Raw genomic sequence first — 22,664 nt, forward strand, 5'->3', positions numbered from 1 at the left:
AACTTTAAGGCCGTTTTAATTAAAAAAAAAAAAAGTTTCTAAAAAGTTTCCCGGAGAAAAAAGCAAGCATAGCCTTTCCTCTATTTAAATCAAGTATTTATTTATGTTTTCTTGAAGAAATGGTATTTTGGAATTTTGTTTAGAACTTATGTTTTTATTCCTTTGCGTATCATTTTTTTTATTTTTTATTTTTGAGGTAGATCTTGACGTTTTTTTATTTCATTTCGGTGCCGTTCATTTCACGCCAAATTTCATTTCATTTCACGCCAAATTTTCCATACTTAAGTACTAGGCGTTTTGTTAAAAAATCATTAGTTTTTCCAGCACAAAAAATCAAATAACTTTGGATCCAATTAACTTCTAAAGTTGAAAGACCTCTCATTTTTTAAGTTTTTTTAAGCTCTATACAACTATGTAAATTGTATATAAATATATTGACATAAAAAAATCCTCTGGAATGGCTAACTGCAGCATCAATTTAAAATAAAATTGCTTTAATGTGAGAATATGCCTCTTCAAGACCAGCAATGCAGTTGCAATGAGTATATATTACTGTACCATCCATTTCAGAAATGATCCATGGCGAAGTCGCTGCTTCATTATGCTTTTGAGAATGATAAACCTGCCATATGAGAAAATAGAACTACTTTATTCACTAATAACTTTAAGTTAAACTATTTATAATAAAATACAGATATTATATTTTGTTAACTTTCCAATAACCAAACATTTTTTATCAAATAACTTTAAACCGATTTTCTTTACCCAGCATGAGAAACAGACTCCAAACTTTTATAACACTTTAGGTCTTTAGCGGATATAGGAGAAAGAGAAAACATTAAATAATTTACAATATCAGGATAACTTATTTTAGGATAAAAAATCTACAGAAAAAACCAAATCAAATTTCACTAACTATAAGGGTCTAAATGATCTATTTAAGAAATTTTATAAACGTATCTTGGTTAGCTTTCAATAGAAAGACAAGTAAAATACTTGCTTTTGACTAAAGACATGACGTTTTGTTTAATTGTTTGTGAACCAACATGACAGCTGTAAATAGCCGTAATTTCGCATAGTTATCATAAGATAATGATGTAACTCGGAACAGTGAATCAATGCTCTCGGCTCTTGCAAAGAGCCGAGAGCAATGGTCAAAAGCATTTCTTTGCATCACGGAAATTTCAAAGCTTTCCGGAGGTTTCAAGTTGGATAAACGGTTTACGCTCTACTACATTAACATTGCTTTTTCTACCACATTGTCTAACATTTCTTAGCTACATTTCAAGCTTAAGCCAAAACGCAGCTAAAAAAAAGTTGAAATATAGCTAAAATGTAGTTTAAAAATGTTTTTCCTTTATGCAAATGTGCTAAATATGACCACTAATTCGGGGCTTGATGATATAATCAATTTTGTCTTCTTTCTAGCACTGCTAGAAAGAAGATAAAATTCTTTCTAGCAGCGTCTTGCCTTCATTCTAGCAGTGCTTACGGTGCTAGTAGCACCGGTCATATAACTATTTTAGATATAAATTACAAATAAAGAAGTAAAAAAATAAATAAATCAAAGTCCTGATATTTTTTGAGCTTTAGAATATAATAATTTTTCATAAAGCTTTTTTGAAATTTAGCCCTCAAATAAAAATCTAAAGCTTGGATAAATCTTGATAAAAAACGACTTTTTATACATTTTTATTATCTACATTAAGGCAAATAGAACTTACCAAAAAATTGTTCACATATTCATTATTCAATCAAAAAAGATTTAATTTTAGAATTAAAGTTAAAAATTTGATAGATCAATACAAAACTGTGTAGTTAATTTATAACTCAGTACATTAGTATTTTTGATAAACAGGTCTAGTGTTGCAGTCAAGGCTTTCTTTTGGCTACATGTATTTGTATACAAAACAAGTTGACTACATGCATTGTATACAATACTAGAGTTGGTTACTAGTTATCAAAGGAGGGCTTCTTAGTTATTGTTTTTAATATCTAACCAGTCCCCCCTAATGCAACACCTCATCTAAAGTAATAAAATCATTAAACTTTATAAATAACAAACGTATTTGAATTATTTGAATATTTTATTATGTTTAGTTATGTTATATTTGCTTAACTATTTGATTAATTGTTGTAAAATATAAATATATCTTGATAATGACGAATAAATATATAACTTTGATTTTACAAACTGTTGGTTTTTTTTTGCTAAAAGTTAATTATGGACCATGTTCATAATTAACTTTTAGCAAACCCCAATAAATTTGGTATCAAATGAAAGGTAGATGACTGTAGTTTTCACCTCTGACATAAAATTTATTACATCTTTGTGATAAGTTGCCAAAATTTGTTGAAAAAGAAGTGTTATCTATGTAACAAATTTATTCCGGTAACCATGTTGAACATTCATAGCTCTGTTGCAAGCTGCTTCAACTGATAGTTATAAAATAAAACTGGTTCACTTGTGACTCTAAAAATAGGAAATAATTTATGTTTTACTATGCTTTATAGTGCACAGTTTAATTATAGTACAACTATACCGTCACGTCCGACACTTATTATTATGAAAGTTTTTTTACCAGCATTATGACGCTGAAAGACACTGACTTTTATTTTCAAAGTTAATTCTGTGAGGGTAGTGTATGGGAAGATTTTTTGTGGGTAAAATATCTACATGCATAGCAGATATTATGGTGTCAGATGTGACAGTGTCAGACGTGACTGCCAGTGTTGGACGTGACAAGCTTGAAATTGTTTCATTTCAATCTGGCAGAAGCGGTATTGTTGTTCAAATGAATGTTCAATGTAGTTAAATCTAAATACTTTATGTCTATGGTAATATGTTTAATTATTCTGTTGTTCAATATTCTATGTAAACAAGCAGGTTTATGTAAACAAAATTTAAATTCCAAATTCACTTTGAAGCAAAGAGGTTTGCATTTTAGTATCAGCTTGAACTTTTGTTTTTGTTGAACAAGTTTAGACAATATTTAAAACTATTTGTAAAAGTGCTTGGTTTTTGTGCATGGTGCATGGTGCAGTGAAACTAATTGTGAAACTAATTTAATACTTGCGTACATATAAACTTTTTAGATGGTTAATTCTAATGCTCAGAAGTCCGAAGAGTACAGAGAAAGACTGAAGCTAGCAGGAAGATTTGATGCATATAAAATCAAAGACCAAGAGAAGAAGAAACAAAAAAGATTGTCACTGCTTGGGACATTAACAGATAAGCAATTGAAGATGAGACGTGAACAAGACAAAATTTGGCAAGCAAAATGCCGTTTGTTGAAAAAATTATCTGTAACACCCCTGTGCCAACAACATTTACTGGAGTTAGCAATTCGCTAGTTTACAGAAGCAATCAGTCATTTAGTAAAGCTTACAACAGAGCCCGTTCAGCTCTTCCAAAAAGGCTCTTGTTAGAAAACTTGCTGAGGAAATTGGATGTGTGATCAACAAGAAGCCACCATCCACGCTGCACAAGGCAGCATTTCCAACTGCAGTTCAGGATTGTGCGAAAGCATTCTATTGCTCAGATGAAATCAGCAGGTGTGCACCTGGTAAAAAGAACTATGTAATCATCAAAGGTGTTGAGGGGTAGTAGGAGAAAATTAAAAATATAATCTCCTTATAACTGTCAAAAAAGCATACAAATTGTTCAAGGCTGACAATCCCACAAATTGTCATCTTTTCGCCCACAGCAGCTTAAGCTTGTCTCTGATCTAAGTCAGAATGTTTCCCTTTGTTGTTATTATAAAAGTATTACATTGTTGCTTCGCACCTGTTCCGCAGCTGGTTTAGCCACGTGTGGTTTTATCAAAAGTGTTGTGTGCGATAATAAAAGTGAATTGTGTATGCTATCAAACGACTGTACTTTTTGCAAAGATGGTAAACTGTTTGGAGATAACATCAAGTGTTATGATAAAGATCATCTTGTATCTGATGTAACTTGGTATCAGTAGGAGACCAAAAATCAGCGCAAAATTAAGACAGTGCAACAAGGTAGTGTTCTTGACGCTCTTGATACAATAAAGCAACAGCTACAGCCATCTTTGACACACAGTTTCATCAAAAGAAAACGAACTAGAGCATTCCAAAATATGCAGTCTTCAGTCTACGAGATTTACATTCTTGTACAAGTTGATTTTTTTAAAACTACAGCTCACAACATCAGGATGAAATCCAAAGTGCCCACTGGCGCTATCAGCAAATAACAGTCTTCACGTGTGTTGTCTGGGTTGCTGACATAAGCTATAGTTATGCATTTGTGACTGATTACTTGAATCGTGACAAATTTTTAGTGTACAAATTTCTCAGAGTTATTCTTGATCGCATCAAAACAAGTCATCCCAGTGTCGATAACGTCAACTTCTTCTCAGAAGGCGCAGCTTCCCAGTTCAAACATAAGTTTTTGTTACAAAACTTACCTTTTTGAAGGAGCAGTTGATGTTGAAAAATCTTGTCTGAAGCTTCTTTGCCACCAGCTTGGGAAATAGGGCAGTTGATGGGGTGGGAGGAACAGTAAAACGCATTATTTGATCCAGAGTGCTGCAGGTAAAGCAATTGTTACAAATGTCAACTCATTTTATGAATGTGCCAAGGCTGCATCAATCTTGCAACTGGTGCTTGTCTCTGCAGATGAAATAAAACGTGAAAAAGAGATGCTAGAAGCCAGATGGGAAAATTGCAAGTCCTTGCCTCAGACAATCATTTCATTACATTGAAGTTCAGCAACTCTACATAACTGCTTGCAAAAGATATTTCAGTGATACAAAACAAACACAGTTTGATTTTGGAAATGGAACAGTGCAACTGTCAGTGACAAGCACAACCAGAGGTGTTGTTAACAACAAAACTGATGCCAGTGCTTACGTTTCAGCTAAACAGGCCAAGTTTTCAGTTGACTTGCATGTGGTGGCAAAAAACGATGTGGTTGCTACAAAAAGAAAACAGGTCAACTATGTTGGGGTCATTGAAACATGTAATAAGGATGATGTTGAGGTTTTGTTTCCCAGAAAGCGGTTGGGAATATTTGCGAAGCCAACTAAACCAAACAAAAGTTGGTTGCCTAAAACTGATATCGTGACTGATATTTTGTCAACCACTGTTATTGACAATCGAGTTCATTATAAGTTTGACGAGAACCTAGATAAGTCTTAAACTGCAGTGAACATTATCAAAATTGAGAGTTTTTGGTTTTTATTTCATAATTTTGTTCATAAGGATGTTTTTTATGTTGCACATTTGCACTTGTAATGGCAGACTGTCACGTTTGACAATTTTATTACATTTTTTTGTATATCCACAAAAATGATCTATGAAGAACTATGATCTTTTCAGAGATATTTTGAATAAAAATATGGACAAAGGAAGGTATGACATATTTTTCAAGCTAAAAATTAATTCTGTTATCAATTGTACTTTAATGTAAATTAAAATTAAATTTACATTAAAGTAAATGTAATTTAAACATTAAAGTACAACTTTACTTAACTTACTTAACTTAACTTACATTAAAGTACAACTTTAAATTAAACCGAATTTTATTTATAAAACTTTATTCTTTTTTTTCAATTTAAAAACTTGAATAAAATTCGAGATATGGAAAAGTTCGAGATGTCGAGTAGTCGAAATATTGAGAGTCGACTATACCTTAAATTTTAGGTAAAAAATGACATTTTAAACAGTTCTGACTTCAGTCATGAAAATATACTTATTAACTTAATAAGTATAATTTATGATTTAAGGAATTTTCAGTTTGGGGCCCTATACTGGTCAAACGGAATTAGTTTCGAGGGCATTTTCAGAAATAAAATGAGGAAAAGAGAGAGAGGTGGGAAGGGGGGCAGTTGAATTCGTAAAAAGTGCTAACTACCTTCTAAAAATAAAAAAATTCCTTAAACTTGAAATCCTGAAAAAATTGACAATAAGATAAATATGATCTCTTTATGGGGGGTTTACCACGATTTCAAGGGTGTGTGACATGCCCTTCAAATTGCCCCCGATGGGATTAGGTACAGTTGTGTCTAGATTATATCCCACTCGCAACAATTTTTTTTTCTCAGTTTTTGCCAAACAATATTAACAACTTTTTCCAATAGCAATAAAACTAACAACAACACACATGCATCGTTGATTTATTGATTCAGTTATTATTTGTTTTTAAAATCATTTCACTCTTGCAACTCTCTCCCACTTTCAATAAAAATAAATCTTTGAAACATTACTAGAAATGCTTTCATTGACAATATCAAAAAATTTATTTGCATTACTGGTTTATTAATTACTGGTTCATTAATTACTGGTTCATTAATTACTGGTTCATTAATTACTGGTTCATTAATTACTGGTTTATTAATTACTGGTTCATTAATTACTGGTACATTAATCAGTTAATTAGTAACTATCATAATTTGATTGGTAAATACAAGCCTAACGGGCCAGATATTAAAAGTAAAAATTATGGCAGGAATGATTATACGGATCTGAATTTGTTATGCTAAGGATACAATTCTTAATGAGACTCAAATAATTTAATCCAGAGTTATTTTTTTAGGCCAGGACCTATTTCAAATGCGCGATGGAATTCTAGAGCTATCTATTGCTTGAAATGTATGCCTTTGACTCAATAATAGGGGCGGGCGATTTTATTTTAGATCACCCGTCCAAGCCATAATTCTCTTGGCAGAAGAAATGTTGAACAATACAACATAGTTAAAATTGACATTAACTGGTAATTGCTTTGAGTGATTAAAAAGACACTGTGGTATTTGGAATGATTGTCAAATAGACATTGATCACACAAATAAAGTGTGCGAAAGGTGACTTGCAAAAATTATACTATTTCTTCAAAGAAACGTCATTAACTTAGAGGCCAAATTTCTGAGACACTGAAATAAACATTTATCTGCCTATGTGAGTAGCTGTAATAAAATAACTTAGTGTTTGAACCATATTTACTTCCATGACGCAATTTTTAAAGTTTTATAACTAAAAATTTAGAGCTCAACATACAATATCGTTACACAGATTTTTATGCGTAGTTTGTAAGCATGGAGGCTAGCCATGCTAGAAAATTTGCAGGATCTGCGAATTTGGGGCCCTTTTACAAATTTAGGTTTTTTTTTCCAAATGTAAGGATTTTTTTTAGTAATGTAAGGTTTGTAATGGAAGGTTTTTTAAAACCATGTAAGTTATGTTGAAAAATGCACTATAACATTATAAAATTCTCAATTATGGTTTTACAATGCGATTTTTAACGCTGTACAAGACTGCAAATAAACATCAAAACGCGCTTATACAACCTTTGCAACTTTAAAATCATGCTATGGTATGATAATATGATTTTTTTAAATAACTTTTTTGCTTAGAAGTATTTTTTAAAAGTTTTAAAAAAATACGGTGTTTAGTATGTGTTTTTATAATTTTTTGCTTTTTTTCCCCACTTTTTCGCTGAATTACCCATATATATATATATATATATATATATATATATATATATATATATATATATATATATATATATATATATATATATATATATATATATATATATATATATATATATATATATATATATATATATATATATATATATATATATATATATATATCATATATACATTTAATGTCTATCACAATTTTTTTATTTTTTACTTTATCAATTTACTCAAAAAATAAAATTCAAAACGAATAATAGTTGTAATGAGAAATTATCTTGAAAGTATTCATTAAATCACAATTTTTAGGTTGCAACACGACTCTAAAACGGTTTACAATTTACGTCTCTCACCAAAAGATAATTTTTCTCTTAAAAGTATAGTTATCATTGTAACTAAAGTTAATAATACAAAGTCATTTTTATAATAAAAATTAATCGCACAATAAATTGCAATGTTTTTAAAAAGGTTGTTGCAAAAAAAGTAGTAATAAAAAAGAAGCGCTGATTTAAATGCAAATGTTTTTGATTCGATTGGACGATTTGATAAATAAAAAAATTATTACTCTCTAAATTATTGCAAAATAATTTTTGTTTTATGTAATGAATTATATGCTTTATATATTAATCACTTTAATATATTATTCACTTTTATTTTGGAATTTTTAATTGCTGTAATAATTTTTAATTTTTAATTGCTGTAATAATTCTTAAAATGCCTGCATTCTATTTCAATAACAAAATATAAAACATTTTTTATAAGCAGTCAAATTTTTTATCGTTCTTTGTCAAATTTTTTATCAAATAAGTAATTTTGGTGAATAAATAAATGGATAGCTAGTGAGAAAATCCAATGACAACGCCTGTCTAAAGATTTTTTTCTCTGCGCAATAAATGAGGCTTGTTATGTATATAATCTTGTAACATTAACGTTACAAACATGCTAGTATCGAGTATAAAACCAAATTTTAAATTTAATAAAATATTTTTGCTGAATAAGCAGCTCCTGCAAAAACCAAAAGGTCTTGTAAGAAGCTGTTTAGAGAAGCAGCTTGCATCGGTTGCCGTGTTCGTTTTAGGGGAGTATTCCTACGCTCTTGAGCTTGTTTTCTCCCGCCGAGGCCTGTGATGGTGTCAGCCTAAAGGGAGTTATTTGGTCATTATTGGAACAGCTAAAATTATTTTCCAAATATGATGATGTAATTCTGATGGTCTCAATCTTTAAAGTTAACAGTTTTATTCTTTAATCTTATTTATGCAGCATAATTTACATATTTCTTTTATTTTAATGTTTTTTAAGTCACTTCATAAATATTCCTTTTGTTTACACAACTGATCATTAATGTGTTTGGAAATGGTTAACCCGTAGCACATTGTCTTTCGCAAAGGGAAGATATTTGTATAATTTCTGAATTTTTGGAATATCTTAAAGAAGGTTTAAATAATGTAATTTTGTTATTGACAAAAATTCTGCTGAAATAGAGGCTCTTTGAGACACCTTTCCTGATTGTTCAATATTTCTTTATCGCTTTCACGCGCGTAAAGCATTTTTTGAAGAGCTAATTATGCCCAAATTTCTTGAAAAAAGACGCAGCAAAATTTATGGCGTACTGTTGCTATCAATTATAGTCAATACCGTAATTAAATTACAATAATTTTTGTTAATAATTATCATTTTTATTTCTTCAAATAGTGCAAAAGATCAAACTTTTAAACTGGTCAAGAATTTCTATCGTTTTTACATTTTGTACATTATATATATTTATCAAACAAAAATTAAAAGCTTAAAATTTTTTTTAGATAACTAGTTTGCTAATTTTGAAGAATTAACTTTGTCTTGGTAAAAAAAAAAAAAACAGATTTTTTATTTTTATTTATTTACTATTTATAAGTTTGAGTTCTACTTGTTACTTTTCATGTTTTTTTATCAGGTTTTCGAAAACACGGTGCAGTGTAGTTTGCAAGACGAGTACAATATACTAGTCAAGGAATTTGAAAATGCTGGGTCAGAGCTTAATTATTATTTCACCCGTTTTAATGAATCCTATGTTTGCACAAGTTTCAATGAATTTTATGTTTTCTGGCTACAGTTATGTTGGTAAGCTTCATTTGGATAACTACATTACAAATTGCCTTGAATACTTTCATGTCAAAATAAAATTAGTTATTAATTCCTTCAAAGTCAAAATTTTCTAGTTAAAAAGCTTCTTTGTATTGCAATAGTAATTGTTTTACTTTTTTATTTTCATATATTTTAATAAAAACTTTTAATATTGGGAAGATTGGCAAATATCTGCTGCTCAACCTGTTGAGCATTATGTAGATCTGGTGCTCAACCTGTTGCTCAACTTAATTGTGAAGCCCAGGGGAAATTTATCAACAGGAAAGTACTCTTTAGCAAACGGTTATAGTCATTAATTATATACGGATACATTAGTCATCGTGATATTCTTTTATCTCAATACCCATAAAACAATTTATTAATTTAAGGCAAAATTCATACATATTTTTTTCGCAATAATACAACGAAAATTACAATTAGTTTGAAAATTATAGATGGTGTGATAAAATTTTAGCTTTTTTGTGCGACATCACAGAAAAACTTAGTGAGCTCAGTTTTGGTCTACAGGGTGATAAAAAAATCAATTTACAGATAGCAACTTCTATTTACTTTTGTAAACTTATAAGCACAGTAGTGTCCTAAAGTTTAAGGACAGTCACTTAATTCGCTACAAAATTTGACTTAAGCAAATGTAAAGAACTTAAGCTATACTTAAAAACCGGTAGTTTTCAAGTTAAACTTGAAAAGTCTACTTGAGAAAACAAAAATCATTTCCAAATGCATAAAGCGAGCTTAAAATTTCAAGTTATATTTCAAATCTGAAGTCTGCCTACACTGTTAAAAAAATATCGCGTATTTTACGGAAATTTTCCGGCAGCACTTTTTCCAGAAATTTTCCGTTCTTTTACGGAAAAAAAATTATTCGTTAACGGAAATATTTGTAAAAATACGGAAAATATCTATCATTATAAAAACAGAAATTTCTGTATTTAAACGGATAGTTCCGTTAACGCACAATATTTTTTCCGTATAATAACGGAAAATTTCTGGAAAAAGTGCTGCCGGAAAAATTCCGTAAACTACGCGATATTTTTTTTATTTCAAATATTTTTCAAAATCTTTTTTCTATTTTCAAAATAAATAAAAATTACGGATTTGTCAATCTTAATCAATAATAAACAATAAATAAATATTATTATTCAATATTATTGAAACAGTTATCATGGAATAATTACAAAATAAGATTTACAGATATAAAAATATATAAGAATAACACCAAAACAGGCAAATAATAAAAATAACAATTAATGCAATTTTAATATAATAAGTAAGGCATTTATAAACTTCATTTTTATAAAAAAAGTTTATATATATGTGTGTATATATATATATATATATATATATATATATATATATATATATATATATATATATATATATATATATATATATATATATATATAATTATATTTTTTAGTTAAACAGAATTTGAGTTATAACTATTTAATTCTCGAATTAGAGTTAGAACTCGTGGGCAAACAACTGTTCCAGCTTTCTTTCCTTTAGTGTTTTTTTTTACATTTTCAGGATTATAGTCCACCATATACCTAACAAGTAAAATATATTATACAAGGTTTAATATTGGTTACACAAATTTATATGTGCAAAAATATAAAAGTTCTTATATATTTCTAACATTGCTTCTTGTTTTTTGATCAAAACTAAAAACTAGAATGATGTCTTAACTGGAAAATTAATAATTTTACCTTTGTATAAAATCCAATGTTGCAAAGACATTCTGATCATATTGCATGTTCATCACATAATGCATTGCAAATAATACACCAACAGCTGATAAAGGATCAGTGAATGTATATGAAAGTTTTTTTTCAATTAATACATAAAAATGTTTTGATTCGAACCAAGTGCCTGTTAACAAAACAATAAAATATATTTTTGTTGTATGTTAAATGTTTAATAATATCAGTCAGAAAAAATGGCCCTGCTATTGGTAAGATATGACCCAGTTTAACTGTGGTAAGTATAGAAGGAGCTTATAAACCTCTGATTTTCCTAGTACTAGCATCATAATAAAAATACTTAGCCCTGATCTGATCTGAATCCTCTCTAAGTAAATGTAATTATTATCCAAACCATACAAGTGTAGGTTTGGATAATAATTACAGTAAGTTTACCTTTACTAAAAAAAATTTACCAGACTAAAATATAAATAAAGCTAAAAAAATTTACCTTTTACTAAAATTATTGGATGAGAAGTAGGGCAAAGATCTTCCATCTCTGGTATTGTGGCTAAAATCTAATAAAGAATTAGGTATTCAAATTTCATAATTATTGTAAACAAACATTTTTCAAATGAAAAACTTACATTTACTGATAAAATCATATGTTCAGATTTATCCCCAAATTGAGCTATAAGTAAAGGCAGCCATAAGTAAAGCTATAAGTAAAGGCAGCCATAAGCCAAAAGGAGCTATAAGTAAAGGCAGCCCAACAAATTGCGTGCTGAATGCCTCCATAGTCTATACTTGTACTTTTTGCATCAAGTAAAACTTTCTTTACTGCATTTTTTTTGTCGTGACTTCAAAGTAGAAGAAAATAAGATTTGATTTGCAGGTTACTGCATTTGTTAACTTGTCCATTAATGAAAAACTCATTAGATTTGAAAAATGATCCATAAGATATTCCAATTGTGATAAAAATGGCCATAGGAACATTACTTCAGAAAATGGAATTACATCATTTATTGTATGGCGTTGCAAAGAATATGTGTCTGCCATAAGTTTATCAACGTCATCTTTTGGCCAAGGCAAATTTCTGAACAATTGTTGTAGCTGTTCCTAAAGAAATACATACGAATATTAAATTAATTACTATATACATATTTTTAATAAATAAATATAAAATTAAATATTAAAGATGTTGAAACAAATAATACAAATATAAAAATAAATAAGTTAAAAAAAAAGTTATTTTAAAAATAGATAATAAAGATGTTTATATCTATTTTAAAATGGATATTTAAGATAAAAATATTTAAGTTGAAAATAAATAATTAAGTTTTTAGAGAAACTAAATTTTTATTGTGTTGAAATTGTGTTGAATTTAAAATTGGTCTACCTTGGCATTTGGTAAGTCCACAGATTGACTGGAAAAATTTGGCTCCCAATTATGTATATTGTGTATATTTAGTTTCATTTTCTTAGATTGATTTGATAACAAGGGAACTTTCCGATAAGCATTTTCTTTCCTTGATTCCATTCTATACATTAATGTTTTAACTCCAATACTGACTACTTTGCCGTTTATTTCGTCCATAAATGCATCCGGATATCTATAACATGAAAGTTCATATTATGTCAGAAAATGCTATAGTTTCCAAGATCTATAAAAACTTATAACTTATGCAAGCTTTATATCATATTTGAATATTATTAGCTGTGTATAAACTTTTTTTCAATTCAACAACAATCTAACTGTTAATGCTATATTATTCAATATATTTTTAATATAGTATAAAAAGAATAGCAAACCTTGCAACAACTTTTTGAGCTATAACCCGTAAACCATTTCGATTAGGCTTTTGATCATAATGGAAAACATCACTCATTAATGTACCAACCATTTTTCTTATATTTGATTCGGAGGGCTTTCGCTTACTGTTGATGTAACTTAAAAACTCAGCAGGAAAAGTATCCCATTTTACAATATATGTTTGTGCCCAATTTGAAGATCCTGATGAAGATAAAGTCGAAGGTTCTGCATATGGTGGGGTAACTGATGAAATCTGAAAAGATGGAGTAACTGATGACAGTTCAGAAACATGTGTGTTCATAATTGAAAATCCGACCTAATAATAATAGAGGAAGAAAACATAAAAAAATCCAATTTTGAACTGCATGTCCTTTTAATCTCTCACTTATAGGTGATAATAGTGCTGGGCGATCTCCCATGTCATCACCTTTGAAAGAAAACGTTCTGATAGCACCATTTATATGTTGATAGGTGAAGCATCCATCATTAACTAGTTTTCTAATTGCTATAGCTAAATCATATTGAATAACACCTTCAAACAAATCATGAGCTAGACAAGGTGGTAAACCTGGAGCGCAAGTGTTATAAGACTCTAACTGATTAAATATGGAGTCTCTTGCAATACCAAAACAAAAACGATCTTGAGGATTTGCTTTTAAAGTTAAAAGACAATTTTTATGATGTTCAACTGAGCGGATTTCAGCTTTATATGGTAAAACTTGAAGCTCATTTCCTTTTATAAGACAAAACCTACAAATATGGCCTTTCTTTGAACTAAACCCAAGAGAATATCCACCTAAAAAATGGCTACCCAAATTATCACCCAGAATAGCAACAACACCAGCTTTCCACTGATCATTACCACTTTGAATTCCATCAACTTCCATACTTTTCAGGTCTCTTAGCAATTCCTTAAAAATAGTGGCTCGAGAGAAGGATTTTAAATCCTTATCACGACATAACTGCACAAGATAAATATTATTAAGGGATGTTCTTAAGTGAGGTGGCAAATTTCCAACAACCATATAAGTTGCTGAAACTGATGCCTAATTCTTGCTGAGCCCAGGGGATTGACTAATTCAAAAGTATCTTGATATAAAAACAGATGTAAAGAATTAGGATACTTCTGAAAAAATGGATTGTTACAAAATGCTTCACCATGAAAATAATCTGAATACATATCTAAGGTTGCACGTGGCTGAATTGGTACATAACTTTTGTAAAGTTTCTTTTATTGGAATATAATATGCGTGACATTCCAAACCATGTTCATTTCTTCCTAAAGAAATCTCTAATGGCTCAACAAAATTCAAATTTTTTTTAAAGTATTCTTTTCTTATATAAGCTAATCTTAACAAACCCTTTTCTTTTGATAACTCAATTGCAATAGCATCTCTATTTCTCACTTGGTGCATAGCATCATGTAATTCTTTATCAGGAATACTACTTGACAAGTCCTTCATTAATATGTATTCAGTTTGATGTTGGTTTATTGTATTTAAATTAAAAATTTCTTCTGCAATATACTGAACTGTTGTTAAAGGAATGTGATACTGACACAGCAATATTAAGAAAAACAAAGCTATGTTGTGAATCACATCATTAGTATGAAATTCAATTCTATCAATGTTTTCATTTATAAATGGATGATCATTTGGATTGGATATAATTTCTGAAGCTGGAATTATTTGATTAAAATAACCCAGTTGCCTATCAATCCAATGATACCTTGATAAATGTGCTGTGAAGGAAGACCTAACTTTATACTGTTGCTTACATCCTTCATATGGACAAGTTACTAAAACTCTGTTTTTAGCATGTGATTTCAAATGTGCTAATAATTTGTGGAAAGGAAGTTCAATTTTGCAAGTTAAAACAGAACACACTCCTGTCATTTCAATGTTTTCAAATTTACTAAGCAGTTTTCCATTATTGGTTTGATCGTGAAATCTATACATATGAGTTGTAAAACCTCCTAAAGTTCTGAACTTCCATTTGCATCCTTCAACGCCACATGGAATGTCATATGCACAACTGTGTAATGTGTTGTGTTGGACATAATTTGTCAAGGAAGAAGTTACAAACTCACAGAATCTGCAAAAAAGCATGATAATCTATAAATTCTATAAATAGATAATTTATATATCCATGTATATATAAATATATATATATATATATATATATATATATATATATATATATATATATATATATATATATATATACAAATATATATATATATATATATATATATATATATATATATATATATATATATATATATATATATATATATATTAGTTATTATTCAGTTGCCTAGATTTACCTGTTTATATAATATAATATAGAAAAAATAATATTTTGTTACTATATTATATTATACAAAGATTGTATAATGTAATATTATATTACATTTTACAATTTTTGTATAACATAATATTGTAACAAAATGCTATTTTTACTATATTATGTTATATAAAAAGTCATAAAAAGAATATATTAAATATAGTCTATATAAATATAAAATATAAAAAGACTACACTAAATATAGTAAAAAAATGCTATTTTTACTATATTATATTATATAAAATAAGGATATTTCAATTATCATATACATAGTTAAATCTAACTTTTGATAAAAGCATTATAACGTTTTCGGTAAATTTCTGTTGGAGCTAAATGTGTACTCTATAATAACTTTTTAAAATCATCACTAATGGCGGTTGAACATGTTACATTTAATTGCAGTTATTAATACAACGGAAAAATCCGTGTTTGAAAAGTGAGCTGCAAATACGGAAAATTTCCGCACAAAATACATCCATACATCCATACATGGGCATACGGATACTTTCCGTGGAAATATCTGAATATTTTTCCGTTTTTTAACGGAAATTTTTAACAGTGTATAGTGTAATGCAATAAGTGAACTTGAAATAAATTCGTTCTTGAATCAGATTTAAAGTCGTTATTTGAAGTTTGGTGCAAACCAATCTTGAAAGCAAACTTGAAACAAAAAAACAAATCGCCATTATCATTTTGGAAATATGTGGTGAAAAGTTAAACAGAGTTTTAATACTTAGTTGAGCAGAATATAATAATAATAATAATAATAATAATAGTAATAATTGTAAATACAAATACAATTTTTTAATAATGTTTAGATAAATGAATTGTTGAAATATTTTGCTGTAAATTATATGATTTTTTGTTAGCACATTTTGGGCACCTTAAATAATTGTTTAAAAATCTTGCACAAGTTCATTGCAGACATCATGTATCTTCTGCTAGTGCTTTGATCAACATTTGTAATGTTTTTAAATGTGTAAAATATATTTTATAGATTAGGAATTTGTAATTTTGTATGTTGCGTAAAATGTAAAAAGTTTTTATTGCATTTTAAGCACTGCTGTTATAAAGTATAACGATTAAGAATGAGGGAAACTAGTGTAATCCTTTGTTTTATTAAATACCATTACAACTACTACTCATTCTTGTGGCATGTTTTCCAAAACAATTGGTTTAGCCAGGTCTTATCCTTTAAGGGCAAATAATTTAAACAATATTTTACCCGGATAATCTACCTGCAAACCTCGTTTTAAGGAAACCGTTCTCTATTAAACCCCAAGTACATGGAACAAGCTCTGTTGGGCAGGGTCGATCAAATCCTTTTAAAAATTAAATCAAAAATTACCAATCATTAAATTATCAACAATAAAAAAAATCTAATTTTAAGACAATTTTTCTTTTTCAGATGGTGTCACGTTCTCAAATTTATCTCGTTAGCCCTGTTAGGTAGAAATGTCGAAGGTAGAAATATGCCATCAGGAAAACAAGGACTTTTATTCATTTGCACTATGTTCAGAAAAAAAGCAGCAAACCACGCTGCCCAATGTGCACACGGACGTCCATAGTACGTCCGAAATGGTCCGTTTGGACGTACTAAATGAAATGACTTTTGTCCGTCTATTTCGGACCTCTAAAGTACATCCAAGGACGACTAAAACAGTCCGTTTGGAGATCCACAATTGACGCTATTGGGCGTCCGTAGGACGTTCAAATCTAACAATATTATCTCTAACAACTATAAAAAATAGAGTATTGATATAAGAAATGAAGTCTTTTTTTTCCCACAAAACCTTAATTTAATATACACGTATTTTAGTGATTCACCACGTAAGGCAACCCTCATTAGGATAATAATAAGGCTATTGTATAAATAATTAAATCCCAGTACTGAAACAAATCAATACAAAAAAATTAAAAAAATTATATTTTCGACGATATTAATATATAAATACAATCTAGTAAAAACATTATTTTTTGGCTCGTTTTAATTTTAGTTAGTTGCCTCGATGTTGCTTGCATCATAACCAATTTTGTCACTAACTAAACAGTATCTAAAGAAATAATTTTTATCACGAAATTGTCTGTCAATCATAGAGCATGTTTTAGAAAACCAAAAGTATACAATTAAATTCAAAAGCAGAGTAAAGAAACATTGCTTTTGAATTTATTTGCCAAAAAGTCAACAGACTAAAGACATCCACAATAAAAATTTAAAATAAAATACTTGTTATTAGATTTGGATAGTCATTCATAAAATAAAAAACGACCGCAAATATATTTGCAAATAATGAATAGGAAAAAATGAGCTATGTTCTACTGTTTTACGTTCTGCTATTTACTGTTAACAAAAATATTTAATTCTTATATAAGATGCAATAGCTACAAACTCACTTCCATTGCTCACCTTTTATGCATTTATAGTAAGCAATGCTTCCAAAATTTAATTTTTCCTTCTCTTCCATTCTCTCTAAATAATGCCTGTATGCTATGATAGCATTCAAAACAATTTTAACTGTTTTCCGTGGAGTTGCTCCTCCAACTCCTTTCATTTGAGTTACCTTAAAAATTATTACAATAAATTAAAAACATGAATAAATAATGAAGCAAATTTAAATACCATATAGAGTCGCAATATATTGTGAGCAAATAAGTCACCTTTTCTTACAAGTTTTTATAAGTAATAATATATATATATATATATATATATATATATATATATATATATATATATATATATATATATATATATATATCAGCACTGTAACCTCGGTGTATAGTCTCGTTAAGTATATCGCGAGCTTTAAGGAGTTTAGTCTGACATCCCTTTTTATGAAGAAAACCTTGTTGATGCTTGGAGATTAGATTGTTTTAAAGACATAATGAAAATAGTCATTGAGGATGGAGCAAATTATGTTTATATTTGTTGTGATAGAGCCATTGTCCTCTTCGATTGAAAGAAGAGAACCTTTGACTTCTTGTTTACTTTTGACATAAGCATGCACATTTTTTGGGAAAGATTTTGAACGTTACCGCTTTGTTTATGATCTTCTTTACTAACTTGCAAGCACGTTTATGTTTTGCTCAAAGTGCCTCATGTGTTTCGCAACCAACTGCAATATATTTACTCCAGAGTTTCTCTTTTTTTCGGATAGTTTTAAGTATTTCTGGCGTAATCCACAACGGCTGATTTTTATAGAACAGTGAAATTGTTGGTAGAATGAATTTAATGACTGCTTTGTTGTAACTAGAGTCTGGTAATTTTCATGCACAGAGCTTACATTGAATGTTTTTATCCAATTCATAGATGCTATGCAGGTTGATAAGGAATTGTAATCAACTTTGCTCCAGATAAATCGTTTTTTCATCGGAGTATTAGTGTTGTGTCCCGTCAAAACAAAGAGTCCGAGTACCATGCAATGTACTTGACCTCCTGATGTACCCCCTAGATGATCTGCTCTAGTGATATCTATGGAGTGGTCTGGTTTTTCTGATATTATTAGATCAATTGTGCTACTAAATAGGACATCCCCATGCTGGCGATATGTTGGAAATGTAACCGGTTGCGTAAGATGGCACTCATTGAGATTTTCTTGAAATTTTAGATCGGTTGGGTGCTTGTGTGCTACAGAGACAATGGGTGCTTCAGCACTTCCTTCCTCAATGGATTTGTAAAATGTTTCTTTAAGATTTAAATCTCCATAAATAAGCATTGACGAGCAGCCTAGTTTTTGAAGAACTGTTTTTGCTGCTAATATGGTAGCTAAAACATAAACAAAGTAGTCATCGTTGAAGTCGTGAGGACGATAAATACAACCGATGAGAATGATATCTTTCCCAATTTTGATCACACGCCATATTTGTTCAATTTCGGGCAAGTTAAGTCGGGAAACATTAGTTTCCTCAGCTACAATACTATCCTTGAACTAGATGGCAACACCGCCTCCTCGGCCGATTCTTTCTATACGATTTAGTTGATAACCAGCGATCGATGTATCAGAATTGCTCATGAAACAGGTTTCTGTAAATCATATGACATGCGGTAACAGTGATGGATCTCGGATTTTAGCTAACCTGGCAACAAGTTTATCATGTTTATCTTTATTTAGTGAGCATATATATATATATATATATATATATATATATATATATATATATATATATATATATATATATATATATATATATATATATGTATATACACACACAAACATATATATATAAGTGTGTATATATATATACATATATATATGATTTTCTACTACTTTATTATTGCTCTGTTTTTTTAAGAACATTAAGCAGCCTATTTTGTAGAATACATTTTAAAATTGTTTAAATTTGTTAAACAATATATATATATATATATATATATATATATATATATATATATATATATATATATATATATATATATATTATCTCATTTATCTTACGTACTAATTAAGCTTAAGTAATATAAATATTGGCTGAAAAATTAATTATATAATCGACAAAGTGAGTTATCAGGCATGCCATCCTTCTCATCTAAATATTAAAAAAAATTATTCCACTAAGCTTAAGTATATGTTAGAAACGCATAAATCCAACCTTAACGGAGCCGTTTTCTTGTCCAAACTTTGAGCGACGCTTTTTTTTGTATTATTAAGAGTGGTACGATATGAACACATTTTGCTGTGTTAGGTTTTTGGAAATTTTTATCAACATAGATTTTTTTTGAGTATAAGAAGAGTTTAACTTTAATTCTGCACAGAAATATTTTTTGTAAAATTTTGTTTATAATGAATTTATTGCTGTGTAAAACTTCCTTGTTGTTGGTGCATCAGTTATGAATTGAATGAATGCTGAGACTTTTTTCTAATATATTCCGACATCAGCAAAAAACTTTTTTTTTGCTAACTGCCCAATGTCATTTTAAAAAATGCACCCTAGACACCCTACTAACTCACCCAAAATACGTACTTCTTTTTGATTTAAGTTCCGCTTTACACACGGGTAGTTGGAGGAGGGTATCATAATAAACATTTGAACATTAATATTGTTTCAATGTATATTATGATATAAAATAATCTTGAATAGTATATATAAAATACATAAAGTATATATAAAACATATAAAATATAAAAAATGTAACAAAAGATTAAAAATTTCTATAAAGAATAAAAGTTTTATTTAAAAAAACCTAGATTTTGAAAATAATAAAGGGTGTTATAGACGTTCTTCTAACGCCCTGCATACTTATATACATATATACATGTATCTTTATTCTCCTTTTTAAGAACGTTCTTTTGATACCAAGTTTTAGGAATTTCGATAAGAATTTACAAAATTATGACATTTTAAGTTAAGAAAAACCTAAAATTTGGTCACAGTATCCTCAACAAATCCATTTATCAAACATTTGGTACTTAAAATCTTATAACTTTTTTTAGAATTGTTTGATTTCGACAATTCTTTCACCTTTAAATTACTGTTTTCAAGGTCTTTCCCATGTTATATAACAATCTTTTATTTAATTAATTTAAAAATTTCATGTCAGGCCTGTATATATAATTTTTATGGTGTTTACTTAAGATTAGTATTTCAATACTGCTTGTAAATATCTGATAAAATTTATTTTCAGAATATGTATGATTGATTTATTGATTGATTTAAGGTTATATCATGTCAGAAAGCATTAATTCATTTAATAAAGTGCAATGTTTATTAAATGAATTAATGTTTTCTGACATGATATAACCTAAAATCAAATTCCCAATAATGACTATCCAGTTTCCTTTAACCACTTGCTGTGGTTAAAGGAAACTGGATAGTCATTATCGTGAACTATGGAAGAGTTACGTTCAAGAGTTCAGAAGTTTTCGTTTTATCCGAATTTAGTTAAACAATTGAGAGACAAAACAAAACAAAACTATACGTTCCAATGCAGTCTTAACCAGTTGGGCATACCTTCCGTTACATCGAAATGGTCTTCAGATAAAATTTTGTAAACCCTCTTAACAGCTAACTAAAGCAGAGCAGCTAAAACTAATCTTGTAAACATTAAATTAGATTTTTTGAATTCACCAGAGCCTTGTGGTAATAATTATATGGATATACAGCAAGGTACTGATAAATGGCATGACTGTTGAAAATTTGTAATAACTTCAAGTCAACTACCTGCATTTCTAGGGCTGCATGGTAATTTAAAATATTCATTAAATTGGGATATTGCCGAAAATGGTACTAGCTCTCCAGATATGAGTCATACAAAAAATAATAAGCGTAGTATATGAAGAAATAGCAATAAAACACTTTGAAAAATTAGTAAATGTAAGATTGAGAAATGTGTATTCTTTAATCACCCTTTTGATAATAAATATGGATGCACCCCAGATGGTTTAGGTCCATGTGGGATTTTATTTGAAGTAAGAATTCGTGCACAATTTACAGATGGGCCTTTAACATCTATTAGTAATTATTCACATTACTATGTTCAATGCAAACTTCAAATGCTTAGCATAGCTGCAGAATATTGTGTATTATAGTCATATTGCCATAAATCCTAAATTTTTTTCTAATTAGTTGTAATCACACTTTAATGCAAGTTATCAAAGAGGTAATAGATTCTATCATAATGATAAGATACTTAAATGGGAACATGCAAAAAACAGAGTTGCAAAATTTCTCAAAAGCTATGATTGGCCAAATACCAGATTTTCTTACCTTAAAGCCATTACGGGCAATCAATAAAGCGTTCGCGAAGAAATCATCTGGAATTTGTTTTATTGATGAATTTGATTTTTGCATCTTATAATAAATATTTTAAGTCTTAATGACTCTTGTTATCTTATTATCCTAGTTAGGGAATTATATTTTGTTGGACATTTTTTTTATTTTAACTGCTTAAATTTTTAAAATTTAAGTGGATGTATATGATCCCAAAGTTTTTCAAATGATTTATGTTCCTTCCTCTCTTTCCAAATAAATTAATTATTAAAAAAATGCCTGTTTTAAATTGCATTGTCAACATTTTTTAAACAAATATAATACAAGTTATTTTAAACAAAAATTGTAATATCTTTTAAAATATTCAACAATAGGTTTTAAAATAAGAAGCTAAAAACTAAGCAATATTTTGAAAACTAAAAAAAACAAATTTTTAAACTTAGCTATTGGTCCAATAGAATAGTTTTTTAAACTTAGCTATTGGTCCTATGGCAGGCATTGTTAAGTTTACAATGTGTGCTATTATTAGCTATGAATATGATAACAAATCCATTC

The 22,664-nt window shown here is 28.8% G+C and overlaps 1 protein-coding gene across 2 annotated transcripts; it reads right to left on the reverse strand.

The window, feature by feature from the left end:
• Positions 1-10,975: 10,975 nt before the first annotated feature.
• LOC136090537 (uncharacterized) lies at positions 10,976-15,201 on the reverse strand. Of its 2 annotated transcripts, none has more exons than XM_065817311.1 (6): positions 13,058-15,201; positions 12,645-12,858; positions 11,893-12,364; positions 11,757-11,823; positions 11,273-11,435; positions 10,976-11,113 (listed from the first exon to the last, which is right to left on the reverse strand). In XM_065817311.1, the coding sequence occupies exon 1, from the start codon at positions 15,164-15,166 to the stop codon at positions 14,213-14,215; it is 954 nt and encodes a 317-aa protein (XP_065673383.1). In that variant the 5' UTR covers positions 15,167-15,201; the 3' UTR covers positions 10,976-11,113; positions 11,273-11,435; positions 11,757-11,823; positions 11,893-12,364; positions 12,645-12,858; positions 13,058-14,212. The 2 variants fall into 2 exon arrangements, with proteins under 2 accessions (XP_065673383.1, XP_065673384.1); XM_065817312.1 differs by having other exon boundaries at positions 13,058-15,183.
• Positions 15,202-22,664: the final 7,463 nt, after the last annotated feature.

The sequence above is a fragment of the Hydra vulgaris genome, chromosome 14 (genome assembly GCF_038396675.1).
Source record: "Hydra vulgaris chromosome 14, alternate assembly HydraT2T_AEP".
Taxonomy (NCBI): domain Eukaryota; kingdom Metazoa; phylum Cnidaria; class Hydrozoa; order Anthoathecata; family Hydridae; genus Hydra; species Hydra vulgaris.

Coding starts and splice junctions, on each gene's coding strand:
- LOC136090537 (XM_065817311.1), bottom strand. CDS start 15,166: ATGCTTTTTTGCAGATTCTGTGAGTTTGTAACTTCTTCCTTGACAAAT.